Source organism: Oncorhynchus kisutch, linkage group LG1, assembly GCF_002021735.2.
Source record: "Oncorhynchus kisutch isolate 150728-3 linkage group LG1, Okis_V2, whole genome shotgun sequence".
Taxonomy (NCBI): Eukaryota; Metazoa; Chordata; class Actinopteri; order Salmoniformes; family Salmonidae; genus Oncorhynchus; species Oncorhynchus kisutch.
In genome coordinates, this window is record NC_034174.2 from 42101242 (window position 1) to 42126808 (window position 25567).

The following is a 25567-nucleotide window of genomic DNA, read 5'->3' on the forward strand; positions in this document are numbered from 1 at the left end:
CGGGTAGCAGTGCTGAGCTGCGCGAGCTGCGGCGGCGCTCGGCACAGAACTGGTTAAAGGGTCAGGGTGTCTACTAGAACACTGTGTCCTCACCAGAGCGCAGCTACAGTACAGCCGGAACATTGTGTTACTTTGTGGCCACTTTCCAAGACCTGCCCTTAATTTGTACACTAAATGCCCCCCCCCCTCTCTCAACCCCCAGTTCCCTCCACCTTCTTCACAGTGTCATTTCAATTCTCTTCTCCATGTGGCTCAAACTCGCGTGTTGGTCGTCACTAGTGCCGGGGGGTTTCGACTGTAAAAAACAGAACATTAAGTACCCTGGTTGGTTATGAGAGGGCGGGTTTGAAATCACCGTGCTTACGTGCGTTGCAGAACCAGTGTAGTGATACACCGGCTGAAGTTATAGCACACGAGCAACAGAAGAAGATAAAATAAACATTATAAATAGGTAAGTTACAGCTTTAGCCTATTTCTTATTATTTTATAGAAAAAGTGTAATTGGTTTGATTTATTGGGTATATTTTAAACAGCATGACCGAGTAGGAATCGAGTTACATTGTATCCAATTGTACCCGGTTAAACATTCAGGTGCCTCAGAATAAATAGATAATAAAATACATACAAGTTTTAATTTTATATACTTATGATTATATTTGTCTTATTTAGAATCCGTGTTCAGCTCTATTAAGTTGTGTTCTAGGCTTATTTTCCAGATGTGGATATCATGCTCACTTCTATTCCTCTACTTATCGCTTGTCATTGTTTTTAATGAGAGTGGATTGAATTTACATCCAATGAAGGTTTTAATCAAATGCTATTATAAAGGATAACTCTTTATAATTGTCGGTTCTTTCTCTCTTACACATATGCACACACAGTCAGAAACACAAAGAGGTGCACACGCACGCACGCACACACACACGCGCACACACACACACACACACACACACACACACACACACACACACACACACACACACACACACACACACACACACACACACACACACACACACACACACACACACACACACACACACACACACACTGTGAACAATGTATCTAATGTCTTACTCTCAATTCATATTTTCAATTTCATTAAAGGTAAATCAAATTGACCTAAAATGAAAATGTAGCCCCATGTCCTCTTATTACAGGCAATTAAGAAATTGCAATTAACGTTTATGTTACATTTACTCAACATGTATCTCCAGAACCATTGGCGATGCAGTGAATGAATCATAGCATATAGGTGTGACTCTCCTTTGGGAAAAAAACAAACATGATTTGATACATTTCTTGTTTCAGTCTAGCTATTAACTGGAAGACTGAGCAGAAGAGATATGAACTAGAACATTGTTAGAAATACATGTATCTGCCATTTTCTTTGCGCCATAATACATGTATATACAATTACAGGTTGCATGTTGGCAGGCACCCAAGGCATTTATTGCAGCACATGTTCAAGGCTTGTTATGTGTGGGGGTTTACGTGGACATACAGTACCCTCAGTATTATCAGACCAAGGTTTCCTCCCAAGGTCTGCTTGGCCACATAATGGTTTACTGCATTTCAGCCTTCCTATCTATCTGTTGTGGGGGCAGGTAGGTTGGTTCTGTGGTAGAGTACATGGCATTGGGTACATGTCTTCAGTATTTTATGGTGGTAAAAGCTGGCAGTCAGATGGAGGACTTGGCCCATATTCATAAAATCTCAGAGTGTGAGTACTGATCTAGGATTAGGTCCCACCAACCTGTCCATTTAATTGTATTCATTATTAAGGGTAAACTAATCCTTTATCAGCACTTCTACTCTTAGACGCTCTATGATTATGGGGCCAAGAGTGGTATGGTACGGATAGATGTGACGACGTGACCCTGTGGAAATAAATCAGAGAGAGAGAGCGTTGGAGAGAGAGAGTCTGAGAGAGAAAAAGAGAGCATTTCCAAGAAATGGCATCCAGCGATCGCCCTGAATGAAACGAGTCCAGACAGTATTGACTTAGCAGCACAGATACCTCTTACCTCGGGTCATATAATGCCCATGTCATTACATATCAGACCCCATTCCTTGCTTCTAGTTGAAAGGGTACTCTGCTGCTTCCTGGCTTTCTTTCCAACCAAGGTGCTTAATAAAAGATCAAATTGGAAATGTGTAAATTTCAGCAAGTCTTGGAGGACAATGGAAGTTGACTTGTAAAATAAGTGTGTATAATTAAAACCAACACTGTTCTTATTGTGTCGTATTAAATCAGAGAAATTCAACTAAAACCGCTAGGAAAAGCTTTCTAAAGGGCCAAGTACTTCCGTAGAACAACCCGACGAGGGCTATATTTCCAATTCATTTTGTTTTAATAGTAAATGTTTTTTTTTCTTGTCAACTTCCTTTGTCCTACAATATTTCATGAATATTTTTCACATAACTCCTTCTTTGAACCATGGCAGACAGTGTCCCTCTCCCCAGGACCGACAATGTCTACTTAGCCTATGTCAGACAATATCCACTAAGACAGAAAATGTCCTGTTCTTGTAGACAATGTCCTGTTCTTTCAGACAGTATCCCACTCTGTTACCACGTCAGTCTTTGTCACCCAGGACAGCCAGACAGTGTGTCCAGTTTATCTGGCGCTGCTCTTTATATGTGGATTAGCGTGAAGCATTGACTTGTGATAAAGTGCTTTGAGGCACAATGTGTATCTGTGAAGTGACTGTGCTGCTGGAGCTCTCAGGACTGAATGTTCTCGGCTTTGTTGTGTTCCGTCCCTGTATTTCTCCACAGGGTCTCTGAGTTCCACGCTCCCTCTGACTAAGAGACGCGCTGCTGGCTCTACCACAGCTGTAACTTATATGGATAATTCTATACCCAGATGGTTTGCATTTCCTCATCATAAAGATGAAGTTAAAGACACATGCACAAGCATTCTGAATGACTGGTGATTGGATTTAATACTGTGGTACATAATTACTAACAGTTACATTATACATTCAGTTATTAGAGTACCATAGCCTGTGTTCAAATGTTTTTTTACAGAGTACTTCTAATATTTAGAATTCTGACTTTCCCCCCTCCAAAGTCAGATTGGACATTTCAGCAATAATTTAAATAAATTATATACTTATTTCTGCGTCAGTCCTAGCATTTCCACAATAAAAAAATGATGTAATGTGCGTTAGTCTCTATTTGTGTTGAGGGGAGCCTACTTGGGTATTGCCATCCGAAGCAGATGCTGTGTTCTGACTGAGTAGGTTTCAGATTGGTGAACACCATCAGATTGTGCCAGGAACTCAGAACAGAAGGAACATCGTGTTCCCCCCCACACACTCTACACACATGCACACACACACACACATACACTCTGCGCAGACACACACACACAGTCTTACAAACACACTGCGCAGACACACACACATAGACGGACACATACACACCCCAGATGGACACACACATACACACGCACACACACTACTGCGCAGATGAACACAGACAGAGATGGACAGAGGCAGACACAGACACAGAGGTGGACAGAGACAGAGTCAGACAGACCGACACACTGGGATACATTCATTCCCCCACACAGAGCCACTCATATTTTAGGTTTAATTCATAATTATTTTACTAGATCATTAAATCAACTCATTATTCTTACATGTTATTGGTGTATGTGTGTGTGTGTGTGTGTGTGTTAATACATTTGGCCCTGTCAATGTGAAAGCTATAACGTTACAGCTCCTAGAACATGATGTTCCGTTCCAACTTTTCTTAGAAGTGATGTCCATTCCATATTAAGAAATGCCCAAGTCCCAGAAAAGAATGATCATTTTAAGCTTTATTACTATGGTTATTGATGTTTCTGTTAACAATGGCAAGTGATTACACGCTACTTATATCATTTTGACGTATGTGAGAACAATTCTTACATACAGTCCATTCGGAAAGTGTTCCAACCCCTTGACTTTTTCCACATTTTCTTACATTATATCCTTATTCTAAAATGGATTCAATTGTTTCGCCCCCTAATCAATCTACACAGAATAGCCTATAATGATGTTTGCAAATTTATTATAAATAAAAAATGGAAATATCACATTTACATAATTATTCAGACCCTTTACTCAGTACTTTGCTGAAGCACCTTTGGCAGCGACTACATCCTCTTTTCTTCTTGGGTATGGCACTACAAGCTTGGCACACCTTTATTTGGGGAGTTTCTCCCATTCTTCTCTGCAGATCCTTTCAAGCTCTGTCAGGTTGGATTGGGGAGCGCCGCTGCACAGCTATTTTCAGGTCTCTCCAGAGATGTTTGATCGGGTTCAAGTCCGGGCTCTGGCTGGGCTACTCAAGGAGATTCAGAGACTTGTCAGGAAGCAACTCCTGCGTTGTCTTGGCTGTGTGCTTAGGGTTGTTGTCCTGTTGGAAGGTGAACCTTCGCCCCAGTCTGAGGTCCTGAGCACTGTGGAGCAGGATCTCTCTGTACTTTTCTCTGTTCATCTTTCTCAATCCTGACTAGTCTCTCAGTCCATGCCGCTGAAAAACATCTCTATAACAGGATGATGCTGCCACCACCATGCTTCACTGTAGGGATGGTGCCAGGTTTCCTCCAGACGTCCACACACTGGCATTCAGGCTAAAGACTTCAATCTTGGTTTCATCAGACCAGAGAATCTTGCTTCTCATGGTCTGAGAGTCCTTTAGGTGCCTTTTTGGCAACCAAGAGGGCTGTCATGTGCCTTTTACTGAGGAGTGGCTTCCATCTGGCCACTCTACCATAAAGGCCTGATTGGTGGAGTGCTGCAGAGATGGTTGTCCTTCTGGAAGGTTCTCCCATCTCCACAGAGGAACTCTGGAGCTCTGTCAGAATGACCATCGACTTCTTGGTTACTTCCATGACGAAGGCCCTGCTCCCCAGATTTCTCAGTTTGGCCTGGCGGCCAGTTCTAGGAAGAGTCTTGGTGGTTCCAAACTTCTTCCATTTAAGAATGATGGAGGCCACTATGTTCTTGGGGACCTTCAATGCTGTAGAGATGTTTTGCTACCCTTCCCCAGATCTGTGCCTCGACACAATCCTGTCTTGTAGCTCTACGGACAATTCCTTCGACCTCATGGCTTGGTTTTTGCTCTGACATGCCCTGTCAACTGTGAGACCTTATATAGACAGGTGTGTGCCTTTCCAAATCATGGCCAACAAATTGAATTTACCACAGGTGGACTCCAATCAAGTTGTATAAACATCTCAAGGATGATCAATTTCTCAATTTCGAATCTCATAGGAAAGGGTCTAAATTGTTATGTAAATAAGCCATTTCTGTTTTTTATTTTTAATACTTTTGCAAACATTCCTAAAAACCTGTTTTTACTTTGTCATTGTGGGGTATTGTGTGTAGATTGATGAGGATTTTTATTTGATTGAATCCATTTTAGAATAAGGCTGTAACGTAACAAAATGTGGGAAAAGGGAAGGGGTCTGAATACTTTCTGAATGTACTGTAGACCTAAATGAAGCATCAAATCTGTTTGTGTGATGTGTGTGTGTATGTGTGTGTGTGTGTGTGTGTGTGTGCGTGCTTGCGTGTGTGCGTGTGCGTGCGTGTGTGTGTGTGTGTGAGCGAGAGAGGGTGAATATGTGTGTGTATGAGAGAGTGAGAGAGTATGTGTGTGTGTATGAGAGAGATAGAGTGAGAGAGTATGTGTGGGTGTATGAGAGATGGAGTGAGAGAGTATATGGGGTTGTATGAGAGAGATGGAGTGAGAGAGTATGTGTGTGTGTATGAGAGAGATAGAGTGTTTGTGTTTGCGCGCCCACAGGCACTTCTGTACATTATGAACAATAGCACCAGTACCCAGTTAGGTACTCTCCATCGGAAAGAGGAAGAGATGAAGTTGAACGAAACATGAAATGTAAGAGCGAGGGGTAAAGAAAGACGCAGAGATGTGTCAGGGGAGGCGATGAAGGGGTAGAGTGGTGGAAGAGATGTATGGAGGGAAGACTGAGCACAATGATTAATAGTAAGCCAATTAATTTAGTTTATCATGTTTGACATGGATTGTCTAGACCAGCAGTGAAGCAGCTCACTTGGTATCTAGGGGGCAAACAGATCAACTGTGTCAGCTGCTACATCTACAAATATTATGTGTCAAACTGCTATGCTTTATTTGGCCAGGTCGCAGTTGCAAAAGAGAACTTGTTCTCAACTAGCTTACCTGGTTAAATAAAGGTGAAATAATAATGAGAAAAACCCCCCCACTATGACTGACAGGGGGCGCTGTTTTGAAGCCACCGTGCTTCCATCTTGGCACTCACCCACCATTGTAAAAATTATTTTGGAAGCTATAGAAAAGCATTTATTATCATCTACACTTGCCACATTTATTCTATTACATACACCTTCATGCATTCTTTTAATTAGATTATATAAATTAAGCATGAATATATATATCAAATCAAATCAAAGATTTTTGTCATGTGCGCCGAATACAACACCTTACACCTTACAGTGAAATACTTACTTACAGGCTCTAACCAATAGTTCAAAAAAGGTATTAGGTGAACAATAGGTAGGTAAAGAAATAAAACAACAGTAAAAAGGCAGGCTATATACAGTAGCGAGGCTATAAAAGTAGCGAGGCTACCTACAGACACCGGTTAGTCAGGCTGATTGAGGTAGTATGTACATGTAGATATGGTTAAAGTGACTATGCATATATAATAAACAGGGAGTAGCAGTAGCGTAAAAGAGGGGTTGGCGGGTGTTGGGTGGGACACAATGCAGATAGCCCAGTTAGCCAATGTGCGGAGCACACCTATATATATATAAAAAACATTTGTCCTTAAAGAGGAAGTTACAGTGCCTTCAGAAAGTATACATACACCTTCCAAATTTGTTCATTTACAGCCTTATTTCAAAATAGATTAAATAGATTTTTATTCTCACCAATCGATACACAACTCAAGACATTTCAGCTTTTCATTTTTTATTAATTTCAAAAATTTTCTACAAACAAAATTCCACTTTGACATTATGGGGTGTTGTGTCACACAAAATCTCAATTAAATACATTTTTAATTCAGGCTGTAACACAACACAATGTGGAAAAAGTAAAGGAAGGCATTATACCATATCCATTTTTTTTTACTTAGCAATTAATTGATTCTTGAAAAATATAGCTTTTTTTTCCATGAGCTGTCAAACCCCATGGGAAACCAAAATATAAATATTTTTCTTCAATGTAAGCAAAGTAAATGTAAACAAACACTATATAGCCTCAAAATATGGTTAAAACTATTATTTTAATTTCATGGATAGTCAGACCTTGCATCCATAGCTCTGTCTATGAATTTGAGAGTGGTTACATTTCTCCAGCTCCGTCCCTCAGCTTTTCACCAAAACAGGGGTGGGGAGAGTGTTTTATTATTGTTTTTACTGCTGATTGCCACTTTAAAGTATAATTTTTTGAAAGTACTAATGTTACTGTCGCCACTACACTTAAATACATGTAATTTTGTCACTAAAACATTGAATTTAAATACTGTAGAATTCCATTCATTCCTGTGGAGGACTACTTCTTCTGGAGAGTGCCAGAATGGCCGACCAGTGGCTTCAAAGACTCTCTGTTGCCAATACATTGCATCGGCAATCCAGGGTTTATATACATAATTGGTTAGGGCCAAGGGGAAAGTGTAGGGAGAGAATTGGTATCAGCTGTGTGTGTGACTTCACTGTGGATGTCTGTGGAGGGCCACTCATAGTCAGCCAATTATGTGCTGTTATTTCCTATATGACAAAGGGGTTGTTCCACCTCAAAAAGCACAAGAAAGAGGACTTTGACACCCACCAACTCAGATTGTTCTGAAATCGTTTATGTAGTTATTAACAGATACAATGGCATCCCTGAAACATTATTTTGTTGAAATATAATTTGAACTGAGAAATTAAGCTAATTGATTGCACCCAAATTGGACAGATAATATTCAGATAAAATTCAATAAATATAGTGTGAAAGTACCAGGTTTTGACCACTAGGTGCTACTATTCTGGCTCTACAGCCACACTCTATTCATTTTGCTGGTCTCTTGTGTTTACACACAATTTCACAATTTCCTTTGCAGCTTTGGGTAGAAAACCAATAGATTTAGCTCATTATGAAAATGAATTGTGTGCTTCATCTTCACAATTCAAGCCAGTCCTCCATGAAAGCAATTCAGTGTGTCCTTATAGTAGCTTCAACCCAACTCTCCTTGAATAGTCCAACAAGTGGTCGCTCTCTGAGAGGGCTATCCCTATGCAATTCTTATTTGAACACTTTACCTACAAGCATAACACCTTTGATGTAGAAATGGGCTAGGGACTAAAATGTTGTGACAACCCTAATCAAATAATTAATTGCATGACTGTCATGTTTTCAATAAAATTATCAGGAAATGTATATGTATTGTGAAAGTGACATTTACCATTTAACTCAATGCAACCCAATACCATTACAATTGCAAAACAGTATACATTGTGTATTTGGGACTTTTACCATTGAAGCCCATTAGAGACCATAACAATGAAACTAGTATAACTGCTGTAGCCTAATGGTTTGCTAGTTCACCAGGAATGGTCTAACAGTAATTAATATAGACCTTTTATGAAGGGAATAAACCACTGACAAAGGTCCCGTTTCCTGGATAAATATTAAGTGTAAAAGAAGGACAGACTGATTTGCTTTCATGGAGGACTGGCTTGATTTGTGAGGATGACACACAAAATGTGTTTTCATCATGAGCCAAACAAAAGTAACCAGCGAGTCAGTGGCAGGTTTTTGACAATTTTTGGGGATTCCTTATGTCTTAAGGCGTCAGCATGCTTCAGTACGGCTGGCGCCTAGCCAAACTCTTCTAGCCGAACTGAACGAGTGTGCTTGCATACTCCCTTAAAAGACCTTCGCTTGAAAAATGAGAAAAACGGCAATAGTACTGTTTGTCCATTTTGAGAGGGCATAGCCAGTATACACTTCCTCAAAACAGTCAGAATGAATAACTCAAGAAATCTCTCATTCATTTGGATGTTTTTGCCAGGGAGATCTTAGTCGTGCAATTTTACATCTATCTAAGATGTTTGGTGCAGTGTTTCTCAATTAAACAATTTGAGAACAAAGACATTATTGAAGAATACCTACTGTTCATCAATCACCAACAACGAGGCGTGACTTTTGCTCCGAACTTTGGCTTGCCTCCTGAAAAAAATGTGCCCGAACTGCCCAAAAACCCCCCACCAAAGTCCAAAACTAACAAAAACGTCGCAAAATGTCATCATAATATATGCACAAACTCTTCCAAACTGTTTCGGCTGGGATGAATGTGGACACCTTTACTTATTGGTAGGAAGAGGTTTGGTCCAAATCGGATGATAGGTACTATATTTATTGAATATTATCTGAATCCTATAAATTAAAATGGGACATTTGGGTGCAATCAATTAGCATAATTTCTCAGATATACAATGTAATTTCAACAAAATAGTGTTTTAGGAATGCCAAGCGTACCTGTTTCTAACCACAGAAACAATTTCAGAACAGTCTGAGACGGTGGGCGTCATGGCATGCTGTAATGACATTGAAAGACTCAAAGTCCACTTGGGATGTTTGATTTGTTAGCTTACAATGGGCTATTTGTATTCATTGAGCAAGAGAAGTCAACAGCAAAAAAGTTTAATGAATGAATTAACTAAGCATCAAGGTTATGTTGATGGTTTAAATCTGTTTCACGTTTGTTTAACAGTACGGTGCAAGTTGTTCAATTAGCTGTTAGATATTTTAGATAAGTGTTGGGCTAGCATCATGTTTTTAAATGTTTTGTTCTGTTTTCTGAGGTATGGTGAAACGATGACATTACAAACTGTGCAGAATTAAGTGTTACAGTGATTCTACTGTGCATGTTTCATCGTGTTCCTCAGTCCGCTTCAATTGAAGACATTTTTAAGAAAATGTTTCTGCCTTGATTTTAAATAGCCGACACCATCTGATATTAGATCCTTTCATAGTTTTCACATTTTGACAATTTTATTCAACATAAGATTGTCTATCCCCTATAAAATGTCATAATATGTCAGAACAGATGATTCAATATTCAATGACTCGATAATTGTATTAAATAAACAATGTATTGATCATTTATTTAAAACGGGTCAATAGGGCATAATACCCAACGTCACAGAAAACACTGAAAGCTTAATAGCGTCAACGTTATATCTTAAAAGTTAGTACATAGTTCACAGCCAGGCTAAAGATAAAAACAGATAAAGACGTTCCAAAATCAACATTGACACAGTAAAGGTTAAAATGGCAAATATGATAGCAAGACAGCATATGGAGGACCTGAGATTTCTATAACACACTTGTAATACCTCAGCGTTCTTTAGATAGCAGACACATAGCGTCATGGCTGATTGTGACTACGACAATTTTCTCATGTCCTAAGGCATGGTACCAGGCCCTAAGCTAATTGCCCGGACGGGATAAAGTACATTTTTATCTTATCTTAACTTGTGAAAAGATGCAACAGGTGGTGGTAACAGAATATTCATTAAGATTGCTACTGGCTTTTCAACTAATTCTTAGTTGGTTGTCATGCAAATTGTCACCCATTCATTAAATATTTGTTGTAATTTGTAACTTAGACATTGCTTTCAGAGGAGGTACATAACTTGAACAGATCCAGGTGACTTTATTTACAAACTACTGCCATTTGTGCACATACACGTCTTCTTCTGGAACGGGGAGGATGGGGGTTGAGAGAATGCCAAGAAGAATGCCAAGAGTGTGCAAAGCTGTCATCAAGGCAAAGGGTGGCTACTTTGAAGAATCGTAAATATAAGATATATTTTAATTTGTTTAACACTTTTTTGGTTATTACGTGATTCCATATGTGTTATTTACTATGTAGAACATAGTAACAATAAAGAAAAACCCTTGAATGAGTAGGTGTGTCCTGGAAGAAAGAACTCAACTTTTGACTGGTACTGTATACTTTCATAAAAAAAATTTAACTGGTACCTTGGACCTTCAGAAGAGTCTTGTGAGACCTGTGGGCGTCCTAGAGAAAAAAGCCATTGTGTTTGTGACACATCGTGTGTGGCATTTTCAGTCACTAAATGTGAGAATTTTGTATTACAGTTAGTTAGGTCAGACCTACATCCACTGCACACATGACACTACTATTATGGTATGAATTCAAATGTGTTTAAATGATGTACTGTGGTTGGCGAGATAAAGGCTGCTAAAGAAAGACATCAGGATAATATTATAATGTGCTCATCACCAGAAAGCTATTCAACAGTACCCAACAACGATGGTGCAGCATGTCTCACAAAGAGTGGCGGCATTGTTGCACCATCAGGTCTCATATTTCACGGCCCAGTTTTTTTCAGATTGAAGAAGAAATACTTTTTTTTATTTGACCATGGGAAAAAAGCTACTGCTTAAATAGGTTACCACATTGCAGTTTTGGTTGAAATGAAACCTTCGACATTGTCAAAAGTGAATGTGGGCTTAGTATACTGCTATGAACCAGCATGTTTACTGGAGTCTTGACATTAGTATGATGGTAGCAAATTCCCAGAGTTAGCATAATGTACTGTGGGCTGGGAGAAGGTTGGCCGTTGAGGCATATGAGGATATTATTTCTGTAGCTCATCATCAGAAAGCTTGTTTGGCTCTTCAACCGTCTCCCAATAATGTACTGTGCTGCAAGTCTCAAAATAAGTAACGGCACAGAGTTTACTCCGTTAGTCAGCACCTCTACATACACTGCGTCAGCTCATGCATGTTATCAGAATGAAGAAGAAACAGAGTTGAGAGGTTAGAAACGTAATTCCCTGACTCACAGAATGTCAGAGATATAGCATAGCTAACACATTTACCTACTTAAAGCATATGCGTATAATTGATTACAGTTTAATTGACATTCAGGTGGTTCTGGAAGGCCTTTTTTAAGGGGTATTTGTGTGTTGGTGGTGTTTTGTGAGTCTGTTATTATGTTGGTGCGCATCCCAGTTATAAACAATGTGTGTGTGACTCTTTTGTGCAGGTTTAGAGTGGCATGCCCAGATGCAGATATGACCACAGATAAGGACCAGTCCATGGATGACCAGTCTCCTGCTGTGGTCTTTGCTGCCAAGGGCATCGACGTCACTCCTAGCAGAGACGAGGGAGTTCTCAAGGTAGGCTTCAACCTCATTCCCAACCTCCTCTGTAAGGGACAAACTCTGTCTTGACATACAGCAACCTGGTCTCAGAGCATTTTGTATTATTCTGTATGTAAACCGAGACCCTCCCTTTAGTACATGTTACATTTCGTATGGTATGTATTAATTCGTGGATGTGTATTATCCATTTCTTATGATATGTTACGAATTTGCGAAACATACTATATGTTATGAATTTGCAAAACATACAATATGTTATGAATTTTCAAATATATGTTGCGAATTCCAATTTGTTGTAGGTGGTTAGGTGGCTAACGCTAACGTTATCTAGCTGGCTAAGATGGTTAGGTTAGGGGTTAGGGTTAAGGGTTAGGATTAAGGTTCGGGTTAAGAGTTAGGTTAAAAGATTAAGGTTAGGGGAAGGGTTAGTTATCATGCTAAGTAGTTGCAAAATAGCTTAAAAGTAGCAAGTATTTGAAAAGTTAGATAAATAATTAGATAAAATGCTAAAGTTGTCCGTGATGAGATTCCAACACGCAACCTTTGGGTTACACCTTCTCATCCACCCCAACCAACCACCTCCTTTCGTTTTTGCCTGTAACCATACCAAACGTAACATATCCTACTAATTTGAGTGTTTCAGATGTACTTTTACTATGTTACATCTAGTCTATGAGACCAAGCTGCATATAGGAGTGTAGCTCAACTTATTACAAGCACACACACAAAGTCTTCCCTGTCACAGTAACCAGAGAGACTTCAGAGAAAGGCATCCTTCATAATTCTGCCACCAGAATCAAGAGTGTTCCTTTGTATTGAGCACATCCTCAGTGTTACCTCTAAAACAGAGCACTGCAAGAAATGCCTAACTGTTAGGATGAAAAATAATAATAGGGGTACATGAAAAAGAAGTATGTGACACGAAGAAACCATCATCACTGTCTAGCTAGAGAAACAAGTACTAGCATGCTGAGTTGAAATGATCTCAGGACTGACATTTGCTCTTTATACAGGTGGTGAAAAACCAGGGAGAGGATGGGGACAGACCCATGATTGGGGACAAGGTAGCAGTACACTACACTGGCAAACTAATCAATGGGAAGAAGTTTGACTCCAGTATGGAACGCAAAAAACCCTTCACCTTCAGTCTGGGAAAGGGTATGTCCGAGTCTGAGATGGCCTCTTACTGAGGTACTCATTTCTAAACATCTCCGATACCTTTTCAGCTGAAGAAGAACTGTCATCAGGACATAAAGATGTACATATTGTACATATAGCTTCTATATTATACTTACATTTTTGACATCTGTATGTATGGAAGAAAGAACTCATCTAACTCATCCGCCGTATGTATCGCCCATATGTCACTGCATATGTAGCCTACATCTGTTTGTCATGTCTCTAATTTTGTATCACTCCACAGGTCAGGTGATTAAGGGCTTGGATATCGGTGTGTCCTCTATGCAGAGAGGAGAGGTGTGCATGCTCCTCTGTAAACCAGCATATGCCTATGGGTCAGCTGGATGCCCGCCCAAAATACCTCCCAACGCCATGTTACAGTTTGAGGTAGGTAAAGCTTAGTGGTTACCAAGGGGATGATGGTATATAGGCCTTCCTCTGCACGTAACAGGTTTCCCCTTTATATTCTGACTGCACATTGTTCTAGATTCTCTCTCGGCATTGTGAACAGAACACATAACACTGTCTCTGTCATCATTTTCATCACGATGGAATCTTTCGGTTACCGTTGTTTAAAAGTGTGCCACTGCTGCTGGTGTTGCTATGGCAACACATGGCTGTGACGTGACATTTTATTCTGTCCTTACGCGTTTCTTCACTTCCTGTAGGTGGAGCTGCTGAGCTTCCAAGGCGAGGTGCTGACGGACGACGGCGGCATCACAAGGAGGATAAAGGTCAAAGGGGAGGGCTATAATAACCCCAACGACGGATCAACAGTCCACGGTAAGGTGGACATGCTCTCTCTCTATCACATTCACTGTGATCTAATTGACTGTGATCTTGGTGATCAATATGTTAATTGATTTTGGTACAAAGGCTTTGTCTCACATTAACCAGGTTTCCATCCAATCTTTTTATTTGAGTAAAGTGCATGTTGGATATATATATATTTTTTACGACAGGCCTGATTGAAACAGCAAAAGACATTCCAAATGTCAACAAAGCAAATTACCCTAGACACAGTGAGCTCTTTTTGTGTCGGTAAAATACATTATCTGAGAAATGGTGGTATTATTATAACAATCATATCACAAAGTAAACTTGGAGTCAAGCAATGATATGCTATGTGGTCCTCTCACTACAACTCGGGAGAGCATACAGTTTAATTTATCAGGCTACAGATGAAATAAGTTGTGATGAACGTCACAGGGTGGTGAAAGTGCACGGTGATAAGCTTGACGCTCCTTTCCAATAGAGGCTCCTATACAATAAATATCGAGGGTCTTATTCTGGTGACATGATGATCGAGGCTTGGCTGCTGTTTGACAAATAAAAATAATCTCGCTATTTTGTCCATAATAACGTCACCATGTTAGATAGCCTACCCACACTGTATATCTGCAGGCTTTTTGGGTAGAGCACACGTGCCAAGACCAGAGTGGGCATATTCGCTACATAACCGCAATTTATTTGGTGACAAATCCAGAGTTGACAATGTGATGGAAAGCCATTTAACTTGTATTTTTTATTCAGTACATGGGAATTTAATCACCAAAGTTATTTTTATGTGCACTACGTCATCACCGACAACCGTTTATCCGCAACAAGTCAATTAGAAGGAAATGCATATCTGATGGGAAAATGTGCATATTGTATTTATTCAGATTTTGGGGATAGTCACATGAAAATCTGTCGCCAATTGAATGGAAACCTAGCTAGTGACTGTGAACAGATTTATTGTGATCAAAATGTTTACAGATTTTTGTACAGTCTCAAACAAGACAAAAAAAACCATTTTGAACACTCAAACTAAACATGTTGAACAATCTAAACTATATTATGCTATCTGAACAGTCCATTCCCATTAAGTAAAATATAATAATATTAATATTTACCATTCAAAAAATTATCTTATTTTCCAATTTCCTCCTGTATCCCACAGTACACCTGGAGGGTCGCTGTGAAGAGCGTCTGTTTGACACCAGGGATGTGCACTTCGTGGTGGGTGAGTCAGAGGACATGGGCGTTCCTCTGGGTGTAGACAGGGCCATGGAGAAGATGCAGAAAGGAGAATGCTGCATGCTCTACTTAAAACCCAAGTAAGAGCTTCTACTCTACTCTACTCTACTCTACACTACTCTACTCTACTCCCTATCGCTAGTGGTGACTCTACTCTACTCTACTCTACTCTACTCTACTCTACTCTACTCTACTCTACTCTACTCTACTCTACTCTACTCTACTCTACTCTACTCTCTATCGCTAGTGGTGACTCTACTCTACTCTACTCCCTATCGCTAGTGATTGCTCTAATCTACTCCTTATCGCTAGTGATGGGAAGGATTTCTGAAGGCTTTGGTACTTTTTAAATTGTTCCAAAAAGCGGTTAATTTCTCGTAGCTTCAATATTTGTTCACAATGCACATTAGTGACATCTGCTGGTCAACAATAAATAACCGTGTGATTATCAGATAGACTTTTCATTCTCCACTGGTTTTATCAAAACTCTGTGGCTCAGTAGTACATTTTTGGCAACAGTAGCCTAAATTTGGAATTCCTGCTTCCCTTTTTTGCCTTCAAGTTTAATATATATATACACTGCTAAAAATAAATAAAGGGAACACTTAAACAACACAATGTAACTCCAAGTCAATCACACTTCTGTCAAATCAAACTGTCCCCTTAGGAAGCAACACTGATTGACAATAAATTTCACATGCTGTTGTGCAAATGGAATAGACAACAGGTGGAAATTATAGGCAATTAGCAAGACACCCCCAATAAAGGAGTTGTTCTGCAGGTGGTGACCACAGACCACAGTTCCTATGCTTCCTGGCTGATGTTTTGGTAACTTTTGAATGCTGGCGGTGCTTTCACTCTAGTGGTAGCATGAGACGGAGTCTACAACCCACACAAGTGGCTCAGGTAGTGCAGCTCATCCAGGATGGAACATCAATGTGAGCTGTGGCAAGAAGGTTTGCTGTGTCTGTCAGTGTAGTGTCCAGAGCATGGAGGCGCTACCAGGAGAAAGGCCAGTACATCAGGAGACGTGGAGGAGGCCGTAGGAGGGCAACAACCCAGCAGCAGGACCGCTACCTCCGCCTTTGTGCAAGGAGGAGAAGGCAGGAGGAGCACTGCCAGAGCCCTGCAAAATTACCTCCAGCAGGCCACAAATGTGCATGTGTCTGCTCAAACGGTCACAAACAGACTCCATGAGGGTGGTATGAGGGCCCGACGTCCACAGGTGGGGGTTGTGCTTTCAGCCCAACACCGTGCAGGACATTTTTCATTTGCCAGAGAACACCAAGATTGGCAAATTCGCCACTGGCGCCCTGTGCTCTTCACAGATGAAAGCAGGTTCACACTGAGCACATGTGAGAGACGTGACAGTCTGGAGACGCCGTGGAGAACGTTCTGCTGCCTGCAACATCCTCCAGCATGACCAGTTTGGTGGTGGGTCAGTCATGGTGTGGGGTGGCATTTCTTTGGGGGGCCGCACAGCCCTCCATGTGCTCGCCAGAGGTAGCCTGACTGCCATTAGGTACCGAGATGAGATCCTCAGACCCCTTGTGAGACCATATGCTGGTGCGGTTGGCCCTGGGTTCCTCCTTATGCAAGACAATGCTAGACCTCAAGTGGCTGGAGTGTGTCAGCAGTTCCTGCAAGAGGAAGGCATTGATGCTATGGACTGGCCCGCCCGTTCCCCAGACCTGAATCCAATTGAGCACATCTGGGACATCATGTCTCGCTCGATCCACCAACGCCACGTTGCACCACAGACTGTCCAGGATTTGGCGGATGCTTTAGTCCAGGTCTTGGAGGAGATCCCCCAGGAGACCATCCGCCACCTCATCAGGAGCATGCCCAGGTGTTGTAGGGAGGTCATACAGGCACGTGGAAGCCACACACACTACTGAGCCTCATTTTGACTTGTTTTAAGGACATTACATCAAAGTTGGATCAGCCTGTAGTGTGGTTTTCCAATTTAATTTTGAGTGTGACTCCAAATCCAGACCTCCATGGGTTGATCATTTTTGTGTGATTTTGTTGTCAGCACATTAAACTATGTCAAGAAAAAAGTATTTAATAAGAATATTTAATTCATTCAGATCTAGGATGTTAATTTTTTTGAGCAGTGTATATTTAAAAAAACTGAATTTATGGCTTTAATTAGGATGCTTAAGACAGAAGCTTATACTATACTAAATATAATTACAATTAAAACTAAATACAATTATTTGAACAACAGTGCAGAAAGTGTGGTTTCAATTTTGCCTTCATCAGGATTCGACCTCACCCCCACATCCCTGAATGTTCCCTACTCTATCCGCCAACACCTCGATCACACCAACAGTGTTGTGGGGCAAAATGGTAGGCAGTATCATCTGGATATGTGAGCAACAAAAGTTCAACATTCACCTTCTGATACCATTTCTGTCAAGCCGTTAACGAATAGAGTTTGACACATACGTTCAATAAATCCAACATATGCACCACACAGAACGTACTGCAAGGCAAACACAGTGTTCCGTTGGAAATGAATGTACTTCCGGTGTACCAAAATGCAATGACGCTGTCGGCGTGATCGAGGCGTAAGCTACCGGTCAGGTGAAACTTTTTATACAAAATCCCAAATTTCTAAGTACTGTGTCCAGTAGAGGTCGGTGTTTGAAGGCAGCTTGGAATCGAAGAAAGCATTCGGAATCATTGTGAAATCAAGTGGGATCTCGCCAATCACATGAGCAGACAAAGCTTCGGATGTCATTGATACACGCATTGACACACTGCTTCAAATTTTTGCTGCTTTCGCCTCACTCACACCAATAGTGTTTTTTGCATTTTGGTACACAAGAAGTACATTCATTTCCAACGGAACACTGCATTTGCCTTGCAGCATTAGAGAGGCAGAGGCAGTTGCAGTACGTTCTGTGTGGTATATGTTGGATTTATTGAACAAATGAGTCAAACTGTATATGTTAACGGCTTCACAGAAATGGTAGCAGAAAGTGAATGTTGAACTTTTGTTGCATACATATCCAGATGATGCTGAGTACCATTTTGCGAAATGACACTGTCGGTGTGATCGAGGCGTCAGCGATTTCAACGCATACCTCAAAACTCCGGTATCAAACTTACATCATTACCTATTGCTGAAGTGTCCCTGTTGCAACACAAGGTAGATACGCTCATACCCAAATAATGTTGTTGACTCATCCTATACTCGTATTTTTCGGCAAGATAAAAAATATATTTAAAAAAAGACATCCAAAACCCCACCTCAAACTTATATATCACACAGAAAAACGTCTGCTAGTTCCTCATAGAGGTTGATGTCATCATCCTGAGGAGGAAGAGCTAGCCAATCAGTGGTCTACTCACATTAATTATTTTGAATGACCAGTATATGCCCACACCATTGCAACATAGAAAACATTTTTTGTAAGGAAAACGATTTCACTCATATTGTAATTAGTTATGGGTAATATTGAATGGAAATCTGGAAAAGTTACTTTAAAGGGTCAATCTGCAGTTTCTACATACATTTCTGGACTTATAAATGATTGATATTGATATATACCCATTGGTTCTTGAAGAATACAACTTATAAATAATGCATGAGCTTAGTTCAACTGTTGTACCCCAAGAGAACTCCAATGTTTGTAAACAAACATTGCCTCAAAACATGGTTAAAACTATAATTTGGATATCATGGATGGTAAGACCTTGCATCCATATCTATGAATTTGAGTGGTTACATTTCTCCAGCCCCATCACTCAGCTTTTTACCAAAACAGGGTCAGGGAGGATGCTTTGTTATTGTTTCATCTGCTGATTGCTGCTTTAAACAAGCATCACTATACAAAAATCTTGACTTTATGTTTGCCTTTCATGGAACGGGTGTATGTCAGGACTAGTCAGCCATACAATACTCTCTGTCTTGTTTTTTGTAGGTATGGTTTTGGGAAAGAGGGTAGAGCACAGTATAAGATTGGACCAAACTCAGACCTGGTGTATGAAGTGACTCTAAACAACTTTCAGAAGGTGAGTTCTACTTGCTGGATTAGATACGGTAACAACAATGTGTTCAAGTATCCTGTTAGTGTCCCTGGAAGATACCAACAGATTGATTTGATTTGAGCTGGTGGAGTTTAGACAATGAGGGTCTCAGTTAGATATTGCATGATGGCAGAGTGACCCTGGAGAAAATAATGGGAAGAAACAGTCGTCATCTCAATGAAAGTCATCCTCAAATCTCCTCCTCTGAAACATAACAATATGTTTCCTTTTCCAAGGCCAAAGAATCCTGGGAGTTGGATCAGAAGGAGAAACTGAAATTGTCTGCTACAGCCAAACAGAAAGGGACACAATATTTCAAGGTATACAGTAGTGGGCCATCTCTGTCTTTCAGAAAATAGACAAAAATCTCATGGCATTTGGATGCATCTGTGTGTGAATATTTCATTAACTTGAACCAAACCCTGTGAACTTGCAGAACTTGAACCCTGCAAACAAGTTCACAAGGACATTTTTCAATTATTTAACGATTTATTTAGTCAAATAGCGACATTATAACATGGAAGAGTGATTTAATTAGAAAATGTTCTTCAACAACGTGCATTATGAAGAGGTGAATACATTGCTCAGATTACTAAAGTCTAGTTAAATAATCGACACCTCATACCGTTGTTGAAGAAAAGCTTCAAAATCACAACTGTGAGATTATAATTAGGTTCACAGTTTTTTTGTACTTTGTACATTGCTTTTGAACTATGAAAATGTTGTCTAAAATCTTGTTTGTATGAGAGACCTGCTAAACGTAGCCCATGTGTTGTCCCTGGATGTAGGCGGGGCGTTACCTTCAGGCAGTGGTCCAGTACCAGCGCGTTGTGTTGTGGCTGGAGATGGAGTTTGGTGTGGGCAAGGAGGAGCAGCAGAAGCTCCAGGACTTCCTACTGGCTGCCCAGCTTAACCTGGCTATGTGCTACCTGAAGCTGAGAGAGTACGCACTGGTTGTGGAGAACTGCAACAAGGTACACTCTCACTGCATACCTGGCATGAGAAACCCCACAAACATATACACGTGTACCATACTGAAGCCACACAGAGCATGCAGATAACACCTGTTCATGGAATAGCATACAGTTGTGTTTGTCTATGACTTTTTGCTCTGGGTCACTGGGGTTGTATACATGTATTAATCTGTTTGGCAAGCATTAACATAACAATCACACCTTTTCAACCATTCTGTAACTTTTTCTAAACAGCTTTATAAACTAACTCAAACTTATAAACGCCCTTTATAAATCCCTGTAGGTACACCTTAATGTTACAAATATAGTTACAAATATAGTATCTATGTGTATTATGTCCCAGGTGATAGAGCTGGATGAGAAGAATGAGAAGGCTCTGTACCGACGTGGGAAGGCTCGTCTCTTCCGTAACGAGTTCAGCCTGGCCATGTCTGACTTTAAACTGGTGCTGCAGGTCAACCCCTCCAACCGGGCGGCACGCGATCAAGTATCCATTTGTCAACGCAATATCCGGGAACACCACGAAAAGGACAAGAAGATCTATGCCAACATGTTCCAGAAGTTCGCTGAGCGTGACGTCAAGGTCTGTATCAACGTCTTTCACAGTCTGGATGGGTTCCATCCCAAATGGCAACCTATTCCCAATATAGTGTACTACTTTTAAACAGAGCCCTATAGGCCCTGGTCAAAAGTTGTGCACTATATAGGGAATAGGGTGCCATTTGGGATGCAAGCCTGGATGTGTAATCAGTTGTACAATCTGACCTGGTTCACTGTTCTGTTTGAGTAAGTGGATACATGTGATATCACACGTTTATCTATTTGAATCATCTCTGCTGTGCTGCTGACCTATTGTAGTCCATCGTTCATGGTTTAGAGATTCATGCTTACTGGTACTAGGCTGACACCTAGTGGTAGTATTGAGTAGCAAATTTATTTGAATTTTTGTTATCAAATTCTCTCATTATAATATATGCCATTTAGCAGACACTTTTATCCAAGGGACTCATGCATCATTTTTTATTTTTATGTATGAGTGGTCCTGGGAATCAAACCCACTATCCTGGCGTGGCAAGAACCATGCTCTAGCAAATGAGCTACAAAGGACCACTCATTGACGCTTCCTTTTTACTCCATAATCTATTATCAAGTTGTGTCTTCATTAACAAAAACATTTATATTATACTAATTCATATTCCAAAACCAAATGTAGGACAAGTTATTTATTTTAGCACAATGGAAGAAATCTACACATGACTTCCACAAACATTCTTTACTCAAGTCTCTCTCCTTTGTATCTGTGTGCTCGAACAGGCAGGGAAGGGAAAGAGGAGGAGGGGGGAGGACAGTGGAGTGATGAACGAGAACTATCAAGTGGCCATTAAGAGACGACGCAGGAGTCAGGACCATGGCCAGGACTGTCCCTGATGCACCAGAGGAGGTCTGGAGGAGGGCAAAGCCAGGGGGGCAGGTCTCCCCTCGCTACCCACACAGGGGTCTGAGGCAGGGACTGGACGGGGCTGGACCACACCCGTCCACTCTGATCTCATCATCCCCTACCTACCCCTCCACTATGTGTGCTGTACCCAGCATGACAGACAGAGGGCGTGAGTGGGGAAGGCTCCAAGCCAAACAGCAATCCTTCCTTCAGTCTATAACATGGAATCCTGTCCAGGTCTTGTCCTCAACCTCATGCGTTGTGCAATTCCTCCAAATGCACACCTGAATTTAACTCAGATCCACAGACTGCATTATGTTGATAATCAAATCAAAATGAATCACATAAGATAATACAATATAATATAATTTTGCTTGGCATTGCATTTTCCCATTTTGCACATACAGATGAACAACAGGTGTCATTGTATTTTGATTGTTTTGATCTATTGGTTGGGATGTCTGGGGTTGCCTTACACCTTGTGCTTAAACTCACAATTGGAATCCTAAATATATTTAACTTCACCATGTGGAACAGTGGTGCGACTCTGAACCACTGTAACAGACAAAACAGCTGGCATCATCGTCACCTAGTTGTCATGACACCCGCAGTCCCAAAAGACTAGTTATGTTTAGACAATGAGTCATGCAGTATATTTGCACAGACATTTTGGCTGAAGAACCTCCCACTCTTTACTCTTGAACATAGAGAATTAACAAGTACAGACTCATGGACCATTGCATGCTGCAGATGCTACATACTGTTATGTGTTTGCTACTCTCTTTGACTGTCCGGGAAGTCCAAAATCAAAGAAAGTCCATTAATGAAGCTTTAAGTCTCAGCTTTCCAAGCTGCTGTCCAGTCCTCTCTGACTTCAACATTTCATTCTCTCCTGGACAAATGCTTTTTTCCATCTACGCTGTTAGAATTTGGGTTATGTGACTGATGATAATTAGGGCATATAGATTCTAGTTGTGTAGTTCTCTTCCTCCCCAGTTCTGGAATGGGTGACTGTACTGTCTTACCTTTTAGTACACTTATTTCCCTCTACTAAAAGAGTGTTAAATGATGGACAATGATTCACTTCAATCTTCAGCAAAGATTGTAAAACCACCGATGTTGTCTTTTTAGGAAAAGTAACACTCAATGATTTGGATAAAATCTGGGCTTTATATTTTTTGGACATTTGCTTTTGCATTCGTTGGACATCAGGCCCTTGGGTGTCTTACTGATATTATCATTGTGAAACAAAAAAAGGCAGGCTTAAACTCACTATAAAAAGAAACCATTGAATCCTTGTGCGTACGCTTTTTAAATGTTTTATTAAACATGTCTGTCTATACCCAACACTGTTTTTGAAGGCTCACAAGTGGTGCAGTGGTCTAAGGCACTGCATTTCAGTGACAGAGGCATCACTACACACCCTGGTTCGATCCTGGGCGGTATCACAACCGGCCATGATCGGGAGTCCCATAGGGCGGCCCACAATTGGCCCGGGGTCGTCCGGTTTAGGGGAGGGTTTTGCCGCGGTAGGCTGTCATTGTAAAATAAGAATTTGTTCTTAACTGACTTGCCTAGTTAAAAAAATGTGTTTTTTTTTGTAATTGGAGGGTAGTTACCTATACCTACATTAATGCCACAGGGTAAGGAGTTAAGTGTAGTGTTGCCAGGATTAGATATCAGAGCATAAAAACCTTATCAAGAGTTTCTATGCTAATGATATCGATAATATTTGTTCACCAATGCTTTGGATACAAATGGCTTTCCTTCATTTTGTAGTGTTTTCTAGGCGAGCCAACTATGAATGTTATTGGACTACACTGAGCGTAACGGAGTCTTAAGAGTGTAATAATACTATATATCACGCACTGTACAGAAGAAGCCTGCTGTAAGTGTTATTAACATGACACAGATGCTATTGAAACTGTGTATCATCCAATGATTAAGTATTCACTCTATCTCTGGTAAATTTGCAAATTCAAGCATTAGAGATTACACTTACAGTTTGCATTGACCTGCCCCTTACCCCAACTGTACTGTTAGTGATAAGTGTTCTTTGTCTACCACGGGACATTAGTGAAACAAGTGACCGGATCTCCATGGTGTTCAGTCAGAGGATCAAGATGATGTCCTTCTGTGTGTAAATATTTGAAGATAACATAACTTAAAAAGGAACAAAGAAAACCCCAGTCAAAAAGCCCCCATATCAATTGCCTGCCAAGAGAACTTGAAATTGTATTTTTTTTAAACTCAGTTTTAAACCAAATGTTGTATCTGTTAGGTAATATCATGAGTCCAGTGTTGCTCTTTAGCAATATGTTTTTGTGGAACAAAAACCTATATTACTTGAGGTGTCAAACAAGGGGGACTTACTGTAGGTAGGACACAAAGTGTATCTATGGAAATAAAAGTGAAGTCAGAAGACACCATTTCAGTTGATGAGATAGTGTGTTGCTGTTGTAGGTGTATTATATATTCATTTCATGTCATATTTTACCTGTTGTAACTCGTGTATAATTTTTTTACTGCAGAACACATAAGTTCTCAGGTGGAGGTAATGTAAAACATCTTCAACCAGAAATAAGGCTTGTTATTAAACTCAGGCACTAAGCTCTCAGCTCTCTTCCCTTCTGGCCTGAAATGCCAAATACAGAAAGGGTCCAAGTGTCATATTTTATCATTTGACATATGAATGCAGAAGGCAATAAGACAAAATACAACTTGTCACTCATCACAGGCACACTGAGAGATCTCATCGTACTACATGCTGTAGGCATGTTGTACAACCTGATAACTGGCACACTTTTAATAGGCATTCTGTCTTACCTTACATACAATGGTAAACTTGTCAAGCTTCCTCATATTTGAACTCAAATCAAATTTTATTAGTCACATGCGCCTAATACAACAGGTGTAGACCTTACAGTGAAATGCTTACTTACGAGCCCCTAACCGACAGTGCAGTTTCAAAAATTATGGATAAGAATAAGAGATAAAAGTAACAAGTAATTAAAGAGGAGCAGTAAAAAATAACAATATATACATGGAGGTGCTGGTACAGAGTCAATGTGCGGGGGCACCGGTAAGTTGAGGTAGTATGTACATGTAGGTAGAGTTAATGTGATGTGAATGTGAATAGTCTGGGTAGCCATTTGACTAGATGTTCAGGAGTCTATTTGGCTTGGGGGTAGAAGCTGTTTAGAAGCCTCTTGGACCTAGGCTTGGCGCTCCAGTACTGCTTGCCGTGTGGTACCAGAGAGAACAGTCTATGACAAGGGTGGCTGGAGTCTTTGACAATTTTCAGGGAGCAAGGAGTTTGCAAGGAGCACACAATGTCAGTGTTGTTCTGTTCTTCATTATTTACTGTAATGCAATACCATAACAGGGCAACAAGGGACCCTTTCAAATGCTTGTTTATGTTAAGATGACTTTGGCATTATGTCTTGTCAATCTCTCCCTGGATTGACTACTCTTTCAAATTTCAAATCAGTATTAAAAAAGGTAGGAAACAATGGGCCAGTTTCCCAGACACAGATTAAGCCTAACCCAGGACTAAAAGGCATTCTCAATGGAGATTCTGAGAGATATGTTGTGAGAATTCATAAATTACCATTCAACTTCTTCACCTGAAACCCTGAACGACCTAGGGCTCTTTTCAATCTGCATCACAGAAATGAATCTTTACAGTGTGATTGAGATTTAAAGGCTTTAAACGCTTTAGTGGAGATATACAC

At 40.5% G+C, this 25567-nt stretch overlaps 1 protein-coding gene across 1 annotated transcript; it reads left to right on the forward strand.

Moving 5' to 3' along the window:
- The first annotated feature begins 219 nt into the window (after positions 1-219).
- On the forward strand, positions 220-24306 carry LOC109893463 (peptidyl-prolyl cis-trans isomerase FKBP5). Its single transcript, XM_020486696.2, has 11 exons — positions 220-451; positions 12068-12200; positions 13199-13343; positions 13609-13751; positions 14033-14147; positions 15307-15463; positions 19316-19406; positions 19658-19741; positions 20210-20395; positions 20739-20978; positions 21710-24306. Exons 2-11 carry the CDS (start codon positions 12096-12098, stop codon positions 21821-21823), a joined length of 1380 nt encoding a protein of 459 aa, XP_020342285.1. The 5' UTR covers positions 220-451; positions 12068-12095; the 3' UTR covers positions 21824-24306.
- Positions 24307-25567: the final 1261 nt, after the last annotated feature.